This window comes from Leucopleurus acutus, assembly GCF_964270905.1.
Source record: "Leucopleurus acutus genome assembly, chromosome: 4".
Lineage (NCBI taxonomy): Eukaryota > Metazoa > Chordata > Mammalia > Artiodactyla > Delphinidae > Leucopleurus > Leucopleurus acutus.
The window spans coordinates 111,423,789-111,443,245 of record NC_139146.1 but is presented as its reverse complement, the minus strand read 5'-3'; the positions used below and the strand labels follow the sequence as shown (position 1 = coordinate 111,443,245).

At 39.7% G+C, this 19,457-nt stretch overlaps 1 protein-coding gene across 1 annotated transcript in view; it reads left to right on the top strand.

Moving 5' to 3' along the window:
* Positions 1–16,495: 16,495 nt before the first annotated feature.
* The window catches only part of CCDC158 (coiled-coil domain containing 158), a gene marked incomplete at both ends in the record, with an annotated part of 83,668 nt that continues 80,706 nt past the window's right edge, over positions 16,496–19,457 (top strand). Inside the window, one exon of the mRNA XM_082837596.1 lies at positions 16,496–16,565. Within this exon, the coding sequence (XP_082693722.1) occupies positions 16,496–16,565 (70 nt within the window). The remainder of the gene's footprint in view (positions 16,566–19,457) is intronic.

Genomic DNA, 19,457 nt, shown 5'->3' with positions numbered 1-19,457 from the left:
ATCAGAAAATTTACAAACAACAAATGCTGGAGGGGGTGTGGAGAATAGGGAACCCTCTCGCACTGTTGGTGGGAATGTAAATTGATACAGCCACTATGGAGAACAGTAGGGATGTTCCTTAAAAATCTAAAAATAGAATTACCATATGACCCAGCAATCCCGCTCCTGGGCATATACCCAGGGAAAACCATAATTCCAAAAGACACATGCACCCCAATGTTCATTACAGCACTGTTTACAATAGCCAGGACATGGAAGCAACCAAAATGCCCATCGACAGATGAATGGATAAAGGAGATGTGGTACATATATACAATGGAATATTATTCATCCATAAAAAGGAACGAAATTGGGTCATTTGTAGAGACATGGATGGATCTAGAGACTGTCATACAGAGTGAAGTACGTCAGAGAGAGCAAAACAAATATCGTATATTAACACATACATGTGGAACCTAGAAAAATGGTACAGATGAACCGGTTTGAAGGGCAGAAATTGAGACACAGATGTAGAGAACAAACGTATGGACACCAAGGGGGGAAAGCCGGGGGTGGGGTGGTGGTGGTGGTATGAATTGGGCAATTGGGATTGACATGTATACACTGATGTGTATAAAATGGATCACTAATAAGAACCTGCTGTATAAAAAAAATAAATAAAATAAAAAGAAAGTTATAATAATTTTCATACATATATGCGGATTTAAATAGTTTTATCGTGTTCTAATTAACATACTATTTCAATTAAAGACTTCAAAACGTAAAGAAAACAGAACTTTCTTTGTTCGTAGAGCCCAGGGTACAAACATGAGACACCAATGGAAATCACATATTAGGAACTAAAATATTTTCTTGCCACACTCATGCTTTCATAGAACAAAATTTGAAACAATATAATTAAAAAATGCTTTCTGTCTAGCCACAAAACTTAAACCATTCATCCCTCCATTTAATACGATTCATTCCCTATTAAAATACTTGATTCTATAGGCAATCTTAGCTCTCTCCCAGTCAATAAATGGAATAATTTATATCATAGGTACAATAAAAAGCAATCTTTAGTGGTATTTAATACTAATTTTATTAAAATTTATAACTACATTATATAATGTAGGATTTATTAATACTTCCAATAAACTTGCACATAAAAATTATTCACTGTAGGTGTCCGTATAACGCGGCAGCCAATAGCATTAACGCGACAGGTTATATCTATCACACGCAGGCCTTTCTGGATTCCTTCCACCTGAGCACTAATTTAGGCAGCACCGAGAGGTCTAAGTGTGTAAATCACATTATGTGATAAGTTCTATATTCGAGATAACGACAGAGAGCAAGTGAAGCACAGAGGAAGAAACAACTCTCCGGAGGCAAGAGGGTCAGCTACCCCGAGAACACTTGTGAACCTTGAAACTCATTCCGTACAGAGGATCGACATAAGCGAAGGCAGAGCTGCAGAATGTGAATCGTTAAAGGAGATAGTCAAAGGGGAATTGAGGGGTGGGTTGGCGGAGGGGGGTACGGAGGCACTGTCAGAAGCCGGGCGGGGAGACCTGACTGGCAACGCCAAGATTGGGCTTGACGCTTAGATTGTGGGTAGAGATAGGATTTGTGAGGGTCGGTAAGAACTGGGGAAGATCATTTGCGGAACAACTTCGAGAATAGCCTGGGACGTTCGGGTGCTGGGAGGTGGGGGAGGGGGGGAAGAATAGGACTTGGAAACCGGCTAAGAGGCCGTGGAAAAAGAGAGAGGCCTTGGGAGGCAGACAGTGTAAGTGGAGGCCCGAATCAGGGTCGTTTCTGGGGTAGGGCTGGCAGCATTTGATGCCTGCGGGGTGCAAGCAGCCTCCTTAGGGCTCCTGGGGTCGGAGAGGAGGGCGGGAGAGGGGGGGAATGGCGCTCGGTTGCCCGGGCGACGGCGTCTGGGGACGCAGTCCAGGTCTGGCGACGCAGTCCAGGTCTGGCGCCGGCCCCCGCGGAGTAGTCCAGCACCCCTTCCCCCTCCCCACGCCCGGCTGAGGTGCCCTACCGTTGCCCGCGCGGCTCGCTTGGAGCAAGCGGCGGCCGGAGCCCGAGCGCACGAGGAGAGGGCGCAGGGGTGGGCGGGGCAGCGTCCGCGCCCCCGCCGCCCCGCCCAGTCGACGCGGGTGCGGCCGCCGCGCCCGCCGGCGTCCCCCCGGTGATGGGGTCGGTCTCTTAGGATGAGGAGTTGGCCGCAGGTACAGGGGCGGGCGCGACCCTGGGACCGGGTGAGGGGGTGGGTCGTTTTCCTGAGGACCCGAAGCAGCGCGTCTTCATTTCTGGAACCTTCCAGACCTTTGTGTCTGTTTTGCACGTGGTGGTAGATGGCCGATAAATTGTTTCTTTATCAGAACGGACTGCCGTTGTTTTCGGGGATCACAAGACCTCCGGGGACGGTGGCTGAACTCTGGGACCATAGTATTCCTTTTGGTAGAAATAACAGGATCCTGTCCCAACATTACTGCTAACTCTTGTTCCTACCCCGCTTCCGGCGGACGGGGGGAGGGGTGGGGAAGACAGAGGTATGAAGAGGAATGTGTAGCCTTGGACAGTCTCATCCAGAATGAGATTGTATTAAATGCTGTGCAGGGGCCCTTTCAGCTGGAGCCCTCCCTGTTGAGTGAGGAGTCTGGTTCTGCATCAGTCAGAAACAAGAAGTTCTCAGATGAGACCATCCTTTTCCACAAAACTGTGCTCCAAGTCCCCGCTGAAGCTGTCCCAGGTTGTGTTCATTTATCTTGGTGTACTTTAAGGGCAAGGAAAAGTAGAAGAAAAGTGAAGTCGGCTATTTCTCAGGGTTTTTAGACTGGCAAAACCACTTCTTGCTTTCTCAGCAGCCGATTCGGGAAGGACAGGGCTAGCACTTTCCACTGTCCCAGAGACCAGCCGGGCAGGACTGTTTCCATGTGTGTAAAGTCGTGGGATGGAGGTGAGGGAGTGGTGGGAGACAGTCTGATCCTCCCAACTCTGTACCACATTTATTGTTTTAAAACTTATACAGTTATCTTTATTTGTGTTGTGGGTAAAGTGGTTTTTAGGCCGTAGAGATATTATTATACTCCTGAATTGAGGGCAGAAATTGACAAGTTATTTAGTATGTGCATAGCCCTTACTGTTGTGTTCTACAAAGAGGACTCAGTGTTGTTTATCTAGTATGTTAGGGCCACTCGCTGTAATAATCCACAATTCATTAAATAGGGGCTCTGTGAACCACCTGTTCCCAAGCTAGATGGCTCCAAATCATATGGTATAGTAGGCTGAATAAGGGCCACCCAAAAATATCAGGTCCTAATCCCTGGAACCTGTGAACGGGATAAGGAAAGAGGGTAAAGTCAAAGATCTTGTTATGGGAGGTCATCTGGGTGGGTTCTAAATGCAACCACAAGTATCCCTATAAGGAGTCAGAGGAGATTAGATACAGAAGAAGAGAATGCAGTGCGATCACAGTGATGTAAATTGGAGTGATGCAGCCACAGGTCAAATAATGCCAGCAGCTACCAGAAGCTGGAAGAGGCAAGGAATGGATTCTTTCTTAGAGCCTCTGAAGGGAGCACAGACCTGCCAATACTTGGATTTCAGCCCCGTGAGGCTGATTTTGAACTTCTGTCCCCAGAACTGTGAAAGAATAAATGGCTATGGTTTTAAGCCACCAAACTAGTGGTAACTTGTTATGGCAATTACAGGAAACTAATACACTATAAATCACATAGAATCAAACCTGTATTGATGAATACAGTAAGTCTTCTACATACGAACCTTCAAGTTACAGGCTTTCAAAGATGTGAACGTGCCCCTGTATGCCAGCTGTTGTACTGTACTACTGTACTTTTCAAGGTACTGTACTGTCAGATTAAAAATGTTTTATTTTTTGTGTTTGTTTGTTTTTATATATTATTTGTGTGAAAAGTATTACAAACCTATTACAGTACAGTACTATATAGCCGCTTGTGTTAGTTGGGTACCTAGGCTAATTTTGTTGGACTTACGAACAAATTGGACTTACAAACACGCCCAGAACGAAACTCGTTCATATGCAGGGGACTTACTGTATTTTAAAGCTCTCCAGCTGGGGCAGTGGCAGGTGTAGTAGTGGAGACCACTAAATATTTCCTGAACCCCGTAAATCCTAAGGAAAAGACTGAACAAAGAATTTGGTGAGAAAAGAAATTAAAAAGTGCATAAGAAAGAGGTGGTCTAGCACTTCAAAGCAATTTTTTAAACTTTTGTTGTATTCCTATTAATATATCACCGCATTTGTTCTGGTTAAGAGAATAAAGGTACAAAGTGAATTAGGCTTGGTCCTTAGCTAAGACATTGTTGGATAGCTGTCATGTGTATATCAAATACGAGTTGCAGACACTTGGGGATTGAGTTCCAGGCTCAATCCAGGGGAAAAGAGGTAGTGCCAAAGTGCTTCCATGTGGCGGGGAGTTAAAAACAACCTCTAGTCATCTTGAAATAAAGACCCTTTGGAGTATTCAAGATGCAGGAAAAAGCCAGTGTTCAGGTTTAACTGATTGACTTCTGGGTCCCAGGCAGCTAATTAGCACCCCTATTCTTACCCCACAAAACATCACAAAAACGTACAAAGAGTAGCCAATCTGCTTTCTTTTTGAACTGCTTTTTTGAGGTATAATTTGCATACCATAAAATTCACCAATGTTAAGTGTAAAATCCAGTGATATTTAGTAAATTTAGAGTTGTGCAATCATCACCACAAATCAGTTTTAGAACATTTCCATCACCCAAAAAAGATCCCTGGTACCCATTTGTAGCCAATCGCCATTCCCAATCCCAGCACCAATCCACTGGAGATCACTGGCCTCCTTTAGAGTTAAGGTTTTAGTTTCTCTGCTGTACTGCTCCAGTGGCCTCATAACTGGCGCCTTCTACTCAGTATATTTCCCACCCAGCCGCTAGAGGATTATATTCCCCTGGTTAAAATCCTCCAGTGGCTTTCCACTGCAATTATAGAATAAACCCCAAAGTCATTAGTATGACTTTTTCAAGGCCCCGTGAGCTCTACCACCAGCCAACCTCACCAGCAACTTCTCAGGATAATTTAGGAAAGGAACTGCTAATAAGCACAGCATTTCTTTGGGCACAGTACACAGCTGGCTGTCTATAAGCAGACCTCCCGTTCTCCCTGGACTACATGCAGCTTCAGTAGCCTCCTTCCTGGCAGTCACTGAACCCTTAGCCCTCTCATCTCAGGACCTTTGCATGTAGCACTTCCTCTTAAGATCTTCCCCAGTCCTCTGCAGGGCTGAATTTTTGTCATTCAGCTCACATGTCACTTCAGGAAGTCTTTCCCTGACCTACCCTAACTAAGTAGTCTCAACTCCTTCTCTCTGTATATTATTACTACCCTGTGTTATTCTCATCATTGCACTTGACCAATCTCCAAAATTATATTTTTGATTTGTTTCGTTAGTGTCTTTCTCCGTTAGAATATAAGATCCACGAGGGCAGAAACTTGATTGGTCATGATCTTAGAAAGTTCTATCTCCAATATTTACAGAAGCACTATTCATAGCAGCAATACATTGTAAACCATCAAAATGCTAACAACAGTAATGAATAATTACCAGAGGTCTACTTTGTACCAGGCCCTGTGCTAAGTGTTTTATATGCATGAATGATTTAATTAAAGCTTACTACTTTTGATGTGAGAAGAGTAAGGGGAGCATGTCCTCCAAATATAGTCCCCTACATTAAATTATATGTTTCAGAGGCATTGGGCAGTTTTCGTTCCCTTTTTATTAGAACACTGATTTTAAAGACTGGATCAGTGTACATTGCTACCAGTTACATAGTTTTGAACCTCTTTCTCCACATCCCTAAAAGCTAAACTGGAGAGGATTTTGCTGGGAAGAAAGGAGGAAGAAAAAGAAGAGTATAAATACAAACAGGGTCCTGAAAGAGCAGGACATGCTCCGGACACAGCCAGTAAACATTGAATGGTGCACAGTGTACGTCAAGGGAGTGAAGATGAGGCTGGGAGGTTGGTTAGGCCAGATGGTAAAGGGCATTGAGTGCTGGTCTTAGTTCACAGCTTTGTTTTTGGGCAAGGTATGGCAAGATGGCTCTGATTTTAAAGGAAGATTGTAAGAAACTGAAACTAGAAGAATCATTATGAGGTATTTTGTAGCAGGTCTAGTAAGAGTTGATTAAAGCATGAAAGAATACGATAGGACTAAAATGAACTAAACTACATATTCCAGGATTCCTTCCTTATAACTTTTGACCACACTTAAGTCTCCTTCACTGAGTTAAAAGGTGTTACAGAGATAGACTCAACAGAATGTGGAGTTTGAATAGATGAAGAGTGAAGACACTGAAATGTCTGACTTGGGAAGTTGGGTTTATGGTATCACTATCTGAGAATGCCCTAGAAAACAGGTTAGGTGGGAAGGAAAAGAGACCAGATTTGGGATAAGATGAATTTAAGGTGACTGTAAACATATATGCAGAGGTGTCAAAGGAACAGATTTCATTAAAATTTATCTAGAGCCAAAATTTTTAAACAAAAGAGCATGAAACTTGCTGGAAGCAGTGGAATTGTCCCTATCTGGCTTTGCTGTTGACTGAAATCATCTGTGAGAAGTCACTGTATTCCTGGTCATCTTTTTGATGAATGTTCTCCTTACAAAATCATAGAATGTCCAGATTGGAGAAGATCTTACACTTCTTCTAGTCCAATACTCTGCCCAAGGGAGGACAGCCAGTGGCAAGTTGGCATCCCAACGAATGCTCATCCCCCCTCAGTTTGAACACCTCACAAGGAAGTCCACCATGTAAATATCCAAGGTGCTCTAGTTTTTAGAATGTCCATTTCCACCCTGAGCTAGAACCTACCTCCCTTTACTTCTGTTCATTAGTCCTCATTCTGAACATAGAATATTGTCATTCTTTTTTTCAAATGAGGTATAACTGATATATAACATTATATTAGTTTTAGGTGTATTCCACAATGATTTGATACTTGTATTGTCATTCATTTTTCCAATGAGGCAACTGCTTACTTAGATTCCACTGAGATAGTCCAAAAATCCTAGTTGTTTATCTCAGCTCCATTGCTTAAGATTTATAGACCCATTTCTGACCTATTTCTGATTTATAGACAGAAGTTCCTCTGCTCAGTAACTTTTCTAACCAAGCATAAGAGCTGTTACCTGGTCAAAGTATCTCCAGCAGTGAAAAGCAGTTTAAATGGTCAGAAGACATTCAGGGGGTCTATTTAAGTCAGCTTGGACAGTACCTGGAGAAAGGTCAGGCCTGGGAATGTAGACACGGGCCTATATTGTTTACTTGCTGCGCTATCTTGGTAATGTCAGTGAGACCTATACCAACAAGATTAACATTGGGCCAATAAATAGGGAGCATATAATTGAACATGTTCTGTTGTATAAACATAGCCTAGATAAGTGCCATAGGCTATACTTTTAAAGCATACTTTCATATACAAGATAAGCCCAAAGGAAAAAGAATTTAGTTTTGTTGCTGCTGTGTTGTTGTATGTGTGTGTTTTAGGTGTTGTCAGGATCTTAAGTGATGAAAATTAACTTGCAAATTGAACTTTTTGAAAATAATAAATTTCAGATAATGAAGTATTCTATATATTAATAAGCAGATTAAAAATTTTTTTCAGGTGTTAATAGTATAAGTGAAAATAAGAATATCCAGATTTTAAGGTATTTCTTGTTTTACTTTGAGTTATATTTAAGAATTATGACTGAATACAACTGATACACTAATTTATTATATCTGTATCTAATTTTAGAGCCTGAAGTCTTAAACTTGATGAATGTCTAGGCTGGAGTATCTAAGATAATAAAGTTATAAGGGGTTTATCTCTGTGGTTTTCAAACTCTGCTCCGTGGAGCCTTCTGAATTCCATAAAGGTGTTTGGGAGGCATAGAGGAGGGTGTGTAGTCAGGGTTACGGCTGGAAAACACAACCGTAACCTCACTTAGTAATGGTGGAAATTGAGGCTCAGAGATGTGAAAAGATTTGCCCATGCTTTCACAGGTAACCAATGACAGAATTACGTGCCCTGATCCTAAGTTCTGTGCTTCTTATGTGCTGCCTCCCTACAAGATGGTTTTATGTACTGGTGAAGTAGGGTCTAAATAGCTTAATTCTCCATTATATTATAACGGTCCCTGTGTTTTACTCAATGCATTTTAAACTCACTCTCTTTTCTGTTAGTGGACCTGTATGAAACATATCTTCTTTCTAGATATATAGAAAGATATAGCCATTTATTATGGGCAAGTGAGGGGGTATACACTGCCTAAATTTTAAAAACAATATTGTTATTCATGGCTTACTGTGGCACTATGTACCTATAGATTGAGGCAAGTAGTGTATAGTAAGGCTGACTTGAGTTATCTCAGTTAACTCTTATTCTTTTGAGGTATATACTCTATCTCCATCTTATAGTCTTACAGAGGTTAAATATAGTTCTCAAGGTCACATAGGTGGTAGATCACAGAGCTAGGATTTGAACGCTGACAGTCAATGACAACATCTAGAGAGAAAGAATGTGATTGAGAAAGCAGACAGTAAGAGTGATGTGAAGTTATTGGTAACAACAATAACTCAGGCAATAAAGGGTTATTCAGTAATAATTGCTCTCCTCATTGCGTTTCTGAGACTGTACCCGCCCAGATATGTGGTATTTGGATCAATCTTGGGGTACCTTAGAATTTTCCAGGGGAAACATACCTGCAGACTGGTTCTACAAGAGTATGGACCAGTTTTATAAAGTCACCAGTCTCAGGCTTCTGTGAAATGTGGCACTCTAGGGGCTTGAGTCACTAGTTGACGAATCCAGTAATCTAAATATAACACACATTATACATAATCTTTCCCAATCAAAACAGAGCATGGATTCTAAATCAGCTTACTGTGGAGATAGTTACATTTTATCACAGTCACATGAGAGGTCCACCTTACGTAGCCATAAGGAAAGAAATCAAGGTGAAGACTGGTCACATTAGGGAAAGTAGGTGTACAGTCACCATGGCCTTTTGGAAGCCAAGGAGAAGGGGTAAGAACCCAGGAGATAGTTTTAAGTCTTTTAGCTCAACTATGTAGCAAAAGCTAAAGCCTATAAACTATTTTCCTCCAAAAGCCCTCTTTTGGTGGTCTGTGGTTTCTAAGGCCTTTTCTGCAACATTCCAATTAAATAACAAGAGTAGAGTCTTTACCTAGCTATTATTCGTCAGAAATTTAAGGCTCCTTTCATTGTGAACCTGTTCATAATTTTAAACCAGGTAGAATTGTTCTTAATAAATCTTGAGCATACTAGAAGAGGCCAAGATCTTATGTGTGTACTTTACTCAGAGATTTAAATCAGACACATGTAAGTTCATGTTTTGATCCCCAAATCAACAAAGTGTAGCGTTTTCACAATTTTATGACTTACTGAGGCAAAAAAACCTTTCTTTTCCCAGGAATCCTTAGTAATTTAATAAGTTTTATGCCTGAAAATAGGAATTATCTTTCAGTTCTTACAATTCAATGCAAGTAGAGAAACACTGAATGATTTGACCAGTTTAATGATTTGGTCAGTCTAAAATAGTGAAAATCTAGATTACAAATACTTTTTTAAAGACATTTCATTTCTCTATGGTACATAAAATAGCTAGCAGCATTGACAAGTAGAAGTGCTAAGCATCTTTACAAATAAATGGTTTTAAAATTCCTGTTTAAGTAGATAAACCTGTGCTGTCTTCTTTATTAATTTTCTAAGAAAAAATTTCCCTCTGAAGGACTGTGGCTTCTAATATCCTACCAACAATCAGTGGATACTGAATTAATGAGTTTATTATCATCATCTTATGCCAAAGTAGAACATGGTTTCCATATCAGAACAATTTGAAGTCAAACCTTTTCCTTTCTTCTCTTTTCTCCAACTTCTAGTACCCGTTCTGCTTATCTTGCTTGTAGGTTCTGTTTCCTTCTTGATACCCAGAACTCTGGTATCAAGCGGAGTGGACTAGTGTATGAGCTCGCAATGCTGGGCTTTGATTCAGCCTGTCCTCATTCCTTCATGCTTTTGATCTAACTGTAATTTATGATAATAACATTACTCAGTAATTTACATTTTCTTACTGTCTTTCATCATCCTGAAGAATCCCCAAATGCATCACTTTAGTGTGTAAGCTAAATTATACAGCAGATATTCATGATAACACTTGTTTAAATGAGAGGTTTTCCCAAATAGCAATTCCTTCTGTTAGAACATTTAAATTGCCTAGCAATCTTGAGTAACATTCCATTTGTTATAATTCTTTATGCAATGTCTCCCTACCTACTACGTATTTCCTAAAAATGATAGCACAACACATGTTAAGGTAGAATTTATCTAATTGTTGTTTTGACAGGTGGCACCTCAGTAATCTACAGGGAGAAACTGTGAGTGAAATAAAAAGGAATTCTGTTCAACAAAAATTCTTCTTAGCTCAGAAGTTTTTTTTTTTTTAACTTTAACACTATGCTTACATTGTGCATTAATGTAAAAATGGTAAGCAGTATGTTATAAGTGATCTTCCTCTTTCCATCATTTTGATGGTCCTTGCCTATATTTTTTTAAAGAATCAGGATTCTGATTCATTAATTTGATCTGTTGTTTTTCTGTTTTCTTCATTAATTTCTGCTTTTATCTTTATTATTTCCTACCATGTGCTTTCTTTTGTTATACTTTTTCCCCCTACCTTTTTGTGTTAGAAATCTAATTCACTTATTATCATTCTTTTTTTAAAATTAAAATAGGTGTTTAAGGCTAGGAATTTTCCTCTTTGCATTGTTTTTTTTTTAAGTCTGTTGTTTATTTATTTTTTGAGGGGGCTCCGTTGGGTCTCCGTTGCTGTGCATGGGCTTTCTCTAGTTGCAGCGAGCAGGGGCTACTCTTCGTTGCGGTGCGCGGGCTTCTCATTGCGGTGGCTTCTCTTGTTGCGGAGCACGGGCACCTAGGTGTGCGGGTTTCAGTAGTTGTGGCTCCCGGGCTGTAGAGCGCAGGCTCAGTAGTTGTGGTGCATGGGCTTAGTTGCTCCGCGGCATATGGGATCTTCCTGGACGAGGGCTCGAACCCGTGTTCCCTGCATTGGCAGGCGGATTCTTAACCACTGCGCCACCAGGGAAGTCCCTGCATTGCTTTAATGTATCTCAGATTCTGATATGTAGTGCTTTCATTGTCATTATTTTTCAGAAATGTTTATATTTCTGTTTATATTTCTCTTATCACATGAGTTATTTAATACAAGGCCTTTTAATTTCCAAGTGGAAAGGCCTTTTTGCTTTTGGGTTTTACTTTTATTTTTATTTTCTAGTTTTATTACATTGTGACCAGAGGTGGATGTTTGTAACATTTCTATTTATGGAACCTACTGATCTTTTATTTGTGCCCTAAAGTATGATTGGTTTTTGTGACTATTCCATGTGCACTTGAGAGGAAGGTATAGTCTCTATTATCAAAATGTAGTGTTCAGTATATATCCAAAAAGTCTACCTTAGTGATTATTTCATCTAAATCTTTTATATCCTTACTTATTTTTTGGCCGCTTGACCTATCTCATACTGAGTGGCCTGTTAAAGTCTCTCATTATTACTGTGTTTCTAGTTCTCATTGCGTTTCCTGTAATTTATGTTTTATCTTAGTGGTTGCTGTGTTACATGATACATGGAGTCAGAGGTATTATATCTTTACTGTGGAATGCAGCTTTTAACTTTAAGTGCCCTTTGTCTTATTTAATACTCTTTGGCTTGAGGACTACTTGGTCTGGTATCAGGATTTTAACCCATGCTTTTTAAAAAAATTTTATTGAAGTATATTTGTTTTACAGTGTTGTGTTAATTTCTGCTGTACAGCAAAGTGACTCAGTCATACACATATATATATATTCTTTTTCATATTCTTTTCCATTATGGTTTATCACAGGATATTGAGTATTGTGCTGTACAGTAGGACCTCGTTGTTTATCCATCCTATATATAATAGTTTGCATCTGCTTATCCCAAACTCTCAGTCCTTCCCTCCCCCACCTCCCTCCGCCTTGGCAACCACAAGTCTGTTCTCTATTTCTGTGAGTCTGTTTCTGTTTCCTAGATATGTTCATTTGTGTCGTATTTTAGATTCCACATATAAGACATATGGTATTTGTCTTTCTCTTACTGACTTTGCTTATTTGCTTATTATGATAAGCTTATTATGATAATCTCTAAGTCCATCCATGTTGCTACAAATGGCATTATTTCATTCTTTTTTATGGCTGAGTAATATTCCATTGTACATTGTATAGCATTGTATACCACGTCTTCTTTATCCATTCATCTGTCAATGGACATTTAGGTTGTTTCCATGTTTCAGCTATTGTAAATAGTGCTGCTATGAACATAGGGGTGCAAGTATCTTTTTGAATTAGAGTTTTGTCTGGGTACATGCCCAGGAGTGGGATTGCTGGATCATATGGCTACTCTATTTTTAGTTTTTTGAGGAACCTCTATACTGTTTTGCATAACGGCTGCACCAATTTACATCCCCACCAACAGCATAAGAGGGTTCCCTTTTCTCCACACCCTCTCCAACATTTATTATTTGTAGACTTTTTATTGATGGCCATTCTGACTGGTGTGAGGTGGTACCTCATTGTAGTTTAGATTTGTATATCTCTAATAATTAGCAATGATGAGCATCATTTCATGTGCATATTGGCCATCTGTATGTCTTCTGTGGAGAAATGTCTATTTAGGTCTTCTGCCCATTTTTCAATTGGGTTGTTTGTTTTTTGTTATTGAATTGTATGAGCTGTTTATATATGTATTTTGAAAATTAATCCCTTGTCTGTCACATCATTTGCAAATATTTTCTCCCAGTCTATAGGTTGTCTTTTCGTTTTATTTGTGGTTTCATTTGCTGTGCAAAAGCTTATAAGTTTGATTAGGTCCCATTTGTTTATTTTTGCTTTTATTTATATTGCTTTGGGAGACTGACCTAAGAAAACATTGGTACAATTTTTGTCAGAAAATGTTTTGCATGTGTTCTCTTCTAGCAGTTTTATGATGTCATGTCTTATATTTAAGTCTTTAAGCCATTTTGAGTTTATTTTTGTGTATGGTGTGAAGATGTGTTCTAACTTCATTGATTTACCTGCAGTTGTCCAACTTTTCAACACTACTTCCTGAAGAGACTGTATATCCCATTGTATATCCTTGCCTCCTTTGTCGAAGATTAATTGATCATAGGTGTGTGGGTTTATTTCTGGGCTCTCTATTCTGTTCCATTGATCCATATGTTTGTTTGGCCAGTACCATGCTGTTTTGATTACTGTAGCTTTGTAGTATTGTCTGAAGTCAGGGTATGCCTCCTGCTTTGTTCTTTTTCCTCAGGATTGCTTGGGCAATTCTCTGTCTTTTATGGATCCATATAAATTTGGGGATTATTTGTTCTAGTTCTGTGGAAAATGCCATGGGTAATTTGATAGGGATCACATTAAATCTGCAGATTGCTTTGGGTAGTATGGCCAACCCATGCTTTCTTACTGCTTTCATTTGCCTAGCAAATCATTGTCCATCACTTTATTTGTAGTCTTTTTGAATCTATGCCTATTAGTGTCCTCTTGTGTACAGCACAGTGTTGAATTTTTTTAAGAGCCAATTTGAAAATACTTCTCTTTGAATAGGCAAGTTAAGTCCCTTCAGGTTTATTGATGTGACTGTTGTGTTTGGTCTAAATTCTGTAACAGTGTTATTATGTTATTATCTTCTGGTGTAATTACTGCAAGTATTATGTTTACTGTGTTTATTTGGTGTTTCTTCTTTACTTTTTCTTTCTAAAATTCTTTTGTCACTTAAGAAGATTTGTATTTTTATTCTAGTGGTTACCTTTGCCTTAGTACTTTCTATACTGCACCTATAACCCCCTTTTTTTTTCTTTCTTTACCTTTTGCTTTTTGTCAGTTTTAAATGGTACCTTTTACAACCAATGGCATTCTACTTTCCCTTTTTTTCTCTTTTCCCGTCTTTAGTTACATCTCTTCTCCATTGTCACACATATAATATTTATATGTTATTCTTCAGTGCCATTATCCCACCCATGTTTTAGTCTCAACTTTGCAACTGAATATTTAAATGTTCACCATCAGTCTTTTTTCAGTGTTCCCAGTCATCTTTTTTTTTTTTTTTTCAAATGTTCATCTTTTTTCCCAAGTTTTATTTTGGAAAATTTAAAACCTAGAGAAAAACCAAGATTTTCACCAGTTGTTACCATTTGGCCACATTTGCTGGCTATCTGTTGGTTGGATGAAGCTTCACTCCCTCTAGTTGATTTCTCAGAAGGGGCGCTTAATGTACAGTGTTCTGGTGCATTCAATACTGCTTTTCTGTGCCTTTGAATCTTTTGAAGATCTTGGCTGGGTATAATATCCTTGGTTTAAATCAATACTTTCCTTCCTTAGATTTCTTGAAAATGCTGCTCTTCTGTTGCCTTGCTTTGTATGTTGTTTTTGAATAATCTGACGCCATTCTAATCCTCTTGCCTTTGTATGTTATTTCATATTTTTTGCCTGAAGGCCCTGAGGATTTTTTCATAATCTTTAAAGTCTTAACATGGTTTATTAGGATATATTTCAGAGTTGATCATTCTTGGTCGATTTTCCCTAGTATGAAAAATGTGTAGATTTGGATCTTCCTTTATTTATAGGAAGCTTCCTTAGATTATTTTAAATAATAGTTCTGTTTCATTTTTTTTTTTTGACTTTTTTCTTCAGGGACACCAATTATATTCAACCTTCTTTGCCTGTCTTCCATTTCATTCACTTCCTCTCCCACCCTTTTTATTTCTTTATCTCAGTTTTCATCCTCTTGGTTGTTTTCCTGATTTTCTTCAATGCCTTTTATTAAGTTTACATTACAGTCTCTCCTCCCTGTGTACTTTGTAATTTGGTCTTCATTTCTGATATAATTTTGTCTTTTTCTTTTCTTTCTTTCCTTACTTTAATCAACTCTCATTTCATTTCTTCCTGATTTTTTGCTTTTTTCATTGTTTCTTGTCCACTTCTGTTCTTACATTTACAATTCTCATTCAAGCGTGACTTTTAATCACCCCCAAATGCTTGCTTGAGAATATTTAGTTCAGTTTGGAGTGTTGTGTTACAATTTTCTTTGACTTTATGTTTGTTGGCGGGGAGGGTATGGGGGGACTCTTCATAAGCAAAAAAGAGTTTATCCACATTTTCTGACATTTTGTTGTAGTTTTGTATGGATGTGTTCTACTTTTATCTATTTTTATTCATTTAGTGGACAGGATTCCTTGTCTGAGAGAGCCATCTTCTACGTGTTCCCTTATATGGATGGTGGTGGGGACGTTGGGTGGGAAGGGTAGAAGGAGCACTGGCATATCTTGCTTCTTTTTGTTTCTGCTGGTTCCTGAATTTTCCCCTCTCATTTCCTTCTTCCCTTTACTGCCATGTCTCCATATCTGATTCTCCCCCAGAAACATTCTTTTCTGAGGCTGACACTCCTGGTGCCCACCCACTTTCAAGCCCTTACTGCATAGCCAGGGCTACAGACCATCATGTTCCATCCTGTGCTTAGTAACCTGGCCTTTCTTCTTCACTTTCCGGGGTGACTCTGTGCTTCCTCTCAGTCCTCTACTCCTTTTCAGTCTTTTCAGCCTCTCCTTTCCTGTTGTCCATACTCACAGGCCTGCAGTACTGGTTGGTAGAATATGGGAGAACTTTTGGAAAAAAATTTCCCTCTCCTTGCAGACAATTTGAAGGCTGTGGTATTCTCTGTCTTCTGGGAATGCTGAAGGCTTGGAGCCCATGTGCTTTTATTTATTTGTTGTTCTTGTTGATTTTATGGATATTCAGAGGATGAGGAGGAGATTTGGAATCAGGCCACCAGTGTTTTCCAAACCCAGAAGACCCTCTTGGCCTAATCTAAAATTATGAGCCCTGTTTGATATCAAAGAAGTCTTTACCTTTTATTAATGATTTCTAATTTGCTGATTTGTGATCTCTTTTCCTAATTTGTGGCTTTTTACTGAGGAAATGTCTTCTTCCATTATTTGACAATGTAACGTCATGAGAGAGACTTAAGAAGAGGAAAAACTCTGCCCGAAATCAGAGTGCTAATAATCATAATAATTAAAGTGTTAGTTTTTTATTTTTAGATTGTCTCTAATAAGCCACTTGGCCTTTAAAATCAATAAGTTTTACAGTAAGATTCTCTTTACTTATTAATGTTAGATAATACTAAAATATTTCTGTATAAATATTTTCCTGGTGAAAAATTGCTATTAAATTTCAAATGTGAATATAGTCAGTTCCTCCTCTATGAACTTTTTTCATGTAATACCTTATTAATAAAGATCGAATCCCTTTCTTTTCTAGATAAGAACTAAAAGAACTAAATAGGGAAGCATTCATATTTCAAGATCTCTAAGAAGAGGTAGCAAATATTTAATATGGAACAAAACCCTTGTGACTCAAATAATGAGGATCTTTTATCAAGTAGTGGCATTACATCCAATGCAGGTAAGTAATTTTTATAAAACAAAATGGGAAAAAAATTAGAACTAAGCAGTCTTCGTAATATTCATTCAAGCTGCTATTTTTTCAGTATGTTTTGATTTTAACTGTGCAAGGCACAGACCTTGCTCATGAATGTTTACCAGATTATTTATAATTCTGCCTTATGAGGAAGAAATTGTTTAGTCTTTTAAAAATAGCATATCTATTTTTTAGCATGTGTTTACATTATTTTTTGGTTTGAAGATTGTTTTCAGGTTGAGGAACTTAAGCACATGCCACGTTTCTCTAAATGCCTTCTCTTCCTCGGTCTGCTCTAAGCCCAAATTCTGCATCATGGTGACTTCTTTTCTCTCACGCCCCCCGCCCCCCATCCAGTCAGGTACCAAGTCCTGCTTTCTCTATTCTCAGAAATGTGTATTGAGTGCATTTTCCCTCTCCATTCCCATGACTGCTGTCCTAGTTCAGGCCCCCCATCAACTCTGATGAAAATTATTTTAGTCAACAGAGAGCAGGCAGGAAAACAGAAACAGTAGGAATAAATAGGTGACATTTAATACAGGGAATTGACAACACAGGTGTTGAAAGAGCTGAGAAGGCTCAGAGGTGAGCCACTGTAGGAAGCTGCTACCAGCCTTTGGGCTAGAAGGACCCTCAGAATGGGAACTGTCATAAGGCGTAGGTACAAGCAGGAGCTAGAGCCATGGGGACGGCTGCCTGTGGGAGCTGAAGCCACCCCTCACTGCCAGAAGCCTGTCAGAGGCAGGAGAGAGGAGCGGTCCCTTAGCTTCTCCCTTCCTTTGGCCTTCTGGTCTTTTGCCGGTACCTCCCACTGTGAACCGTCCTGGAAACAAGTTGGGAACGGGGCCTAGGAAAAGAAGTTCTCTACAACACACAGCAGAATAGGGGCAGGACAGAGAATGGATTATCTTGGAGTCAGGCAGGTGACCTGCACAGCCCTAACTGCTTTCCCTGTCATGTCTGTCTCATCTGAAAGAATGCAGCCAGAGTTTATTCTCAGTTATAGGTGTTGTCTCACCGTTTCTAAGCGCAGTGAAACAGTGCTGAAAAACTTTTATTTTAGCACCTTTATTTTGTAAAAGCTTCTGCTCCTTAGGATGCTCATGCCATTGTCACCTCCATCCTACTATAGCCATCAACCCTGCTCACCTCCCCACCTACACGATATCCCTCATCCTCAGGGACATGGGCACTTAGCTCATGGGCTGTCTCTCCCTCCCCAGGCACATCATCATCCCGTAATACCATCGCCCTCATGGACGACCCGTCTAAGATCTTAGACTCACGGCTTCTCCACCTTTTTAGTTCTAATTGTTTTGACCTGTACTCTGGCTACTTACTTTCCTATCTTGGATCTTATTGCCAAGAACGGTTGGACTTCTGGAATCCAGCCTGCTATCTTCTAGCACTCTCACTCTCTTATTCCTGCAACACTTATTTTTCTGCCTCATGAAGGTAGTGGTTCTCAACCATGGCTCCACGTGAAAATCACTTTTTGAGACTTTAAACTTAAATGGCTTAGAACCACACCTAGAGAGGCTAATTCGGGAGATCTGGAATGGGGCTTGGGCACCACTGGTTTTTTTTTTTTTTTAAAGCTCTCCTTGTGTTCCTGGTTTACAACAAGGGCTGAGAACAGCTGCTCTACCTTCTGCTATTTTCTCCTAAACTATCAACCTCTTCCTATCTTCACTTTCTTTATCGCTTGCCAATATCCTCAACTTCCTCTTTTTCTTATTCTTCTTTGCACTCTTACAGGAGAATCCCAGTCCTTTCAGGCTGACTGCCTTTTCCATTTTTGTCCTGGGCTGCTGGAAGAAAATGCACTAATGTGGATTTTCCACCAATTTGCCACTTGAGAGTCATAGTTTGCCATCTCAGCTGGGCCCCCGATGCTGCTGAGGAATCTTTCTCTTAATCTTAGCCAGTTCTGTCTCTAATTTCTCACCACACTTATTTCAAAATTACACCATTCTCAAGCCCCTCACTCTGCCACCATCTTCCTCACCCTCAGATGACGTCATTTCCTGATTTGCAGAGAAAATACGCCATTCGGCTGGCATTCTCCTACCCTCTCCTCTGCTGCCCCTAAGACTCACTGTTCTTCACAGTCCATGCCTCTTCATAGCTCCGTGGAGGAGGTACCCTCCTAATTTGCTACTCATGCTTTAATTCCCACCCCCGCTCGCAGCAGCTCAGCCTCCTCGGAGGTTTGGCTCCAGGATCTCTGCAGAGTCTTGGGCCCCACTCACTCCGATATCTTCAGTCCCTCTCTCTCCATTTGCACTTATCCATCAAAGTAAACATGCTAAATCTCTCCAAGCCTAAAACCACTAACAAGGAAAACAAACCAAAACAACAAAAACGAAAACCTCTCCTCAACCTGCGCCTTCCGTGCCCCTTCCTCCGTCACAGCTGTGCCGTCTGAAAGACAAGTCTGTGTTCACGTGTCCACATCTTCACCATCCATTCACTCTGTGAACCACTGCCTTAGGACTTTTGAACCTAGTATTCCAATGAAATCACTCTGGCCATAATGACTAGATTTTCTCTTTTTTGCCAAATGCAGTGAACTCTTCCCCCTGCCCAACATTTTATTTCGAATTTTTTCAAAATGGTCGAACAACTGAAAAAATAGTACATTGAATACATTAAATACCCTTCAACTGATGCACCAGTTGTCAGCATTTTATCATATTTGCTTTATCTCTATGCCTACAATTTATATTTCGTTTTGCTGAAGTTGAAGGCATCATTATTCATGCCTCAAAACCTGCATGTGCATCTCCTTAGAAAAAGGATGATTTCCTACATTGCCACATCATTGTATCTGAGAAAATTACTGTCTATGCAGTTATCATCTAATTCATATTCATA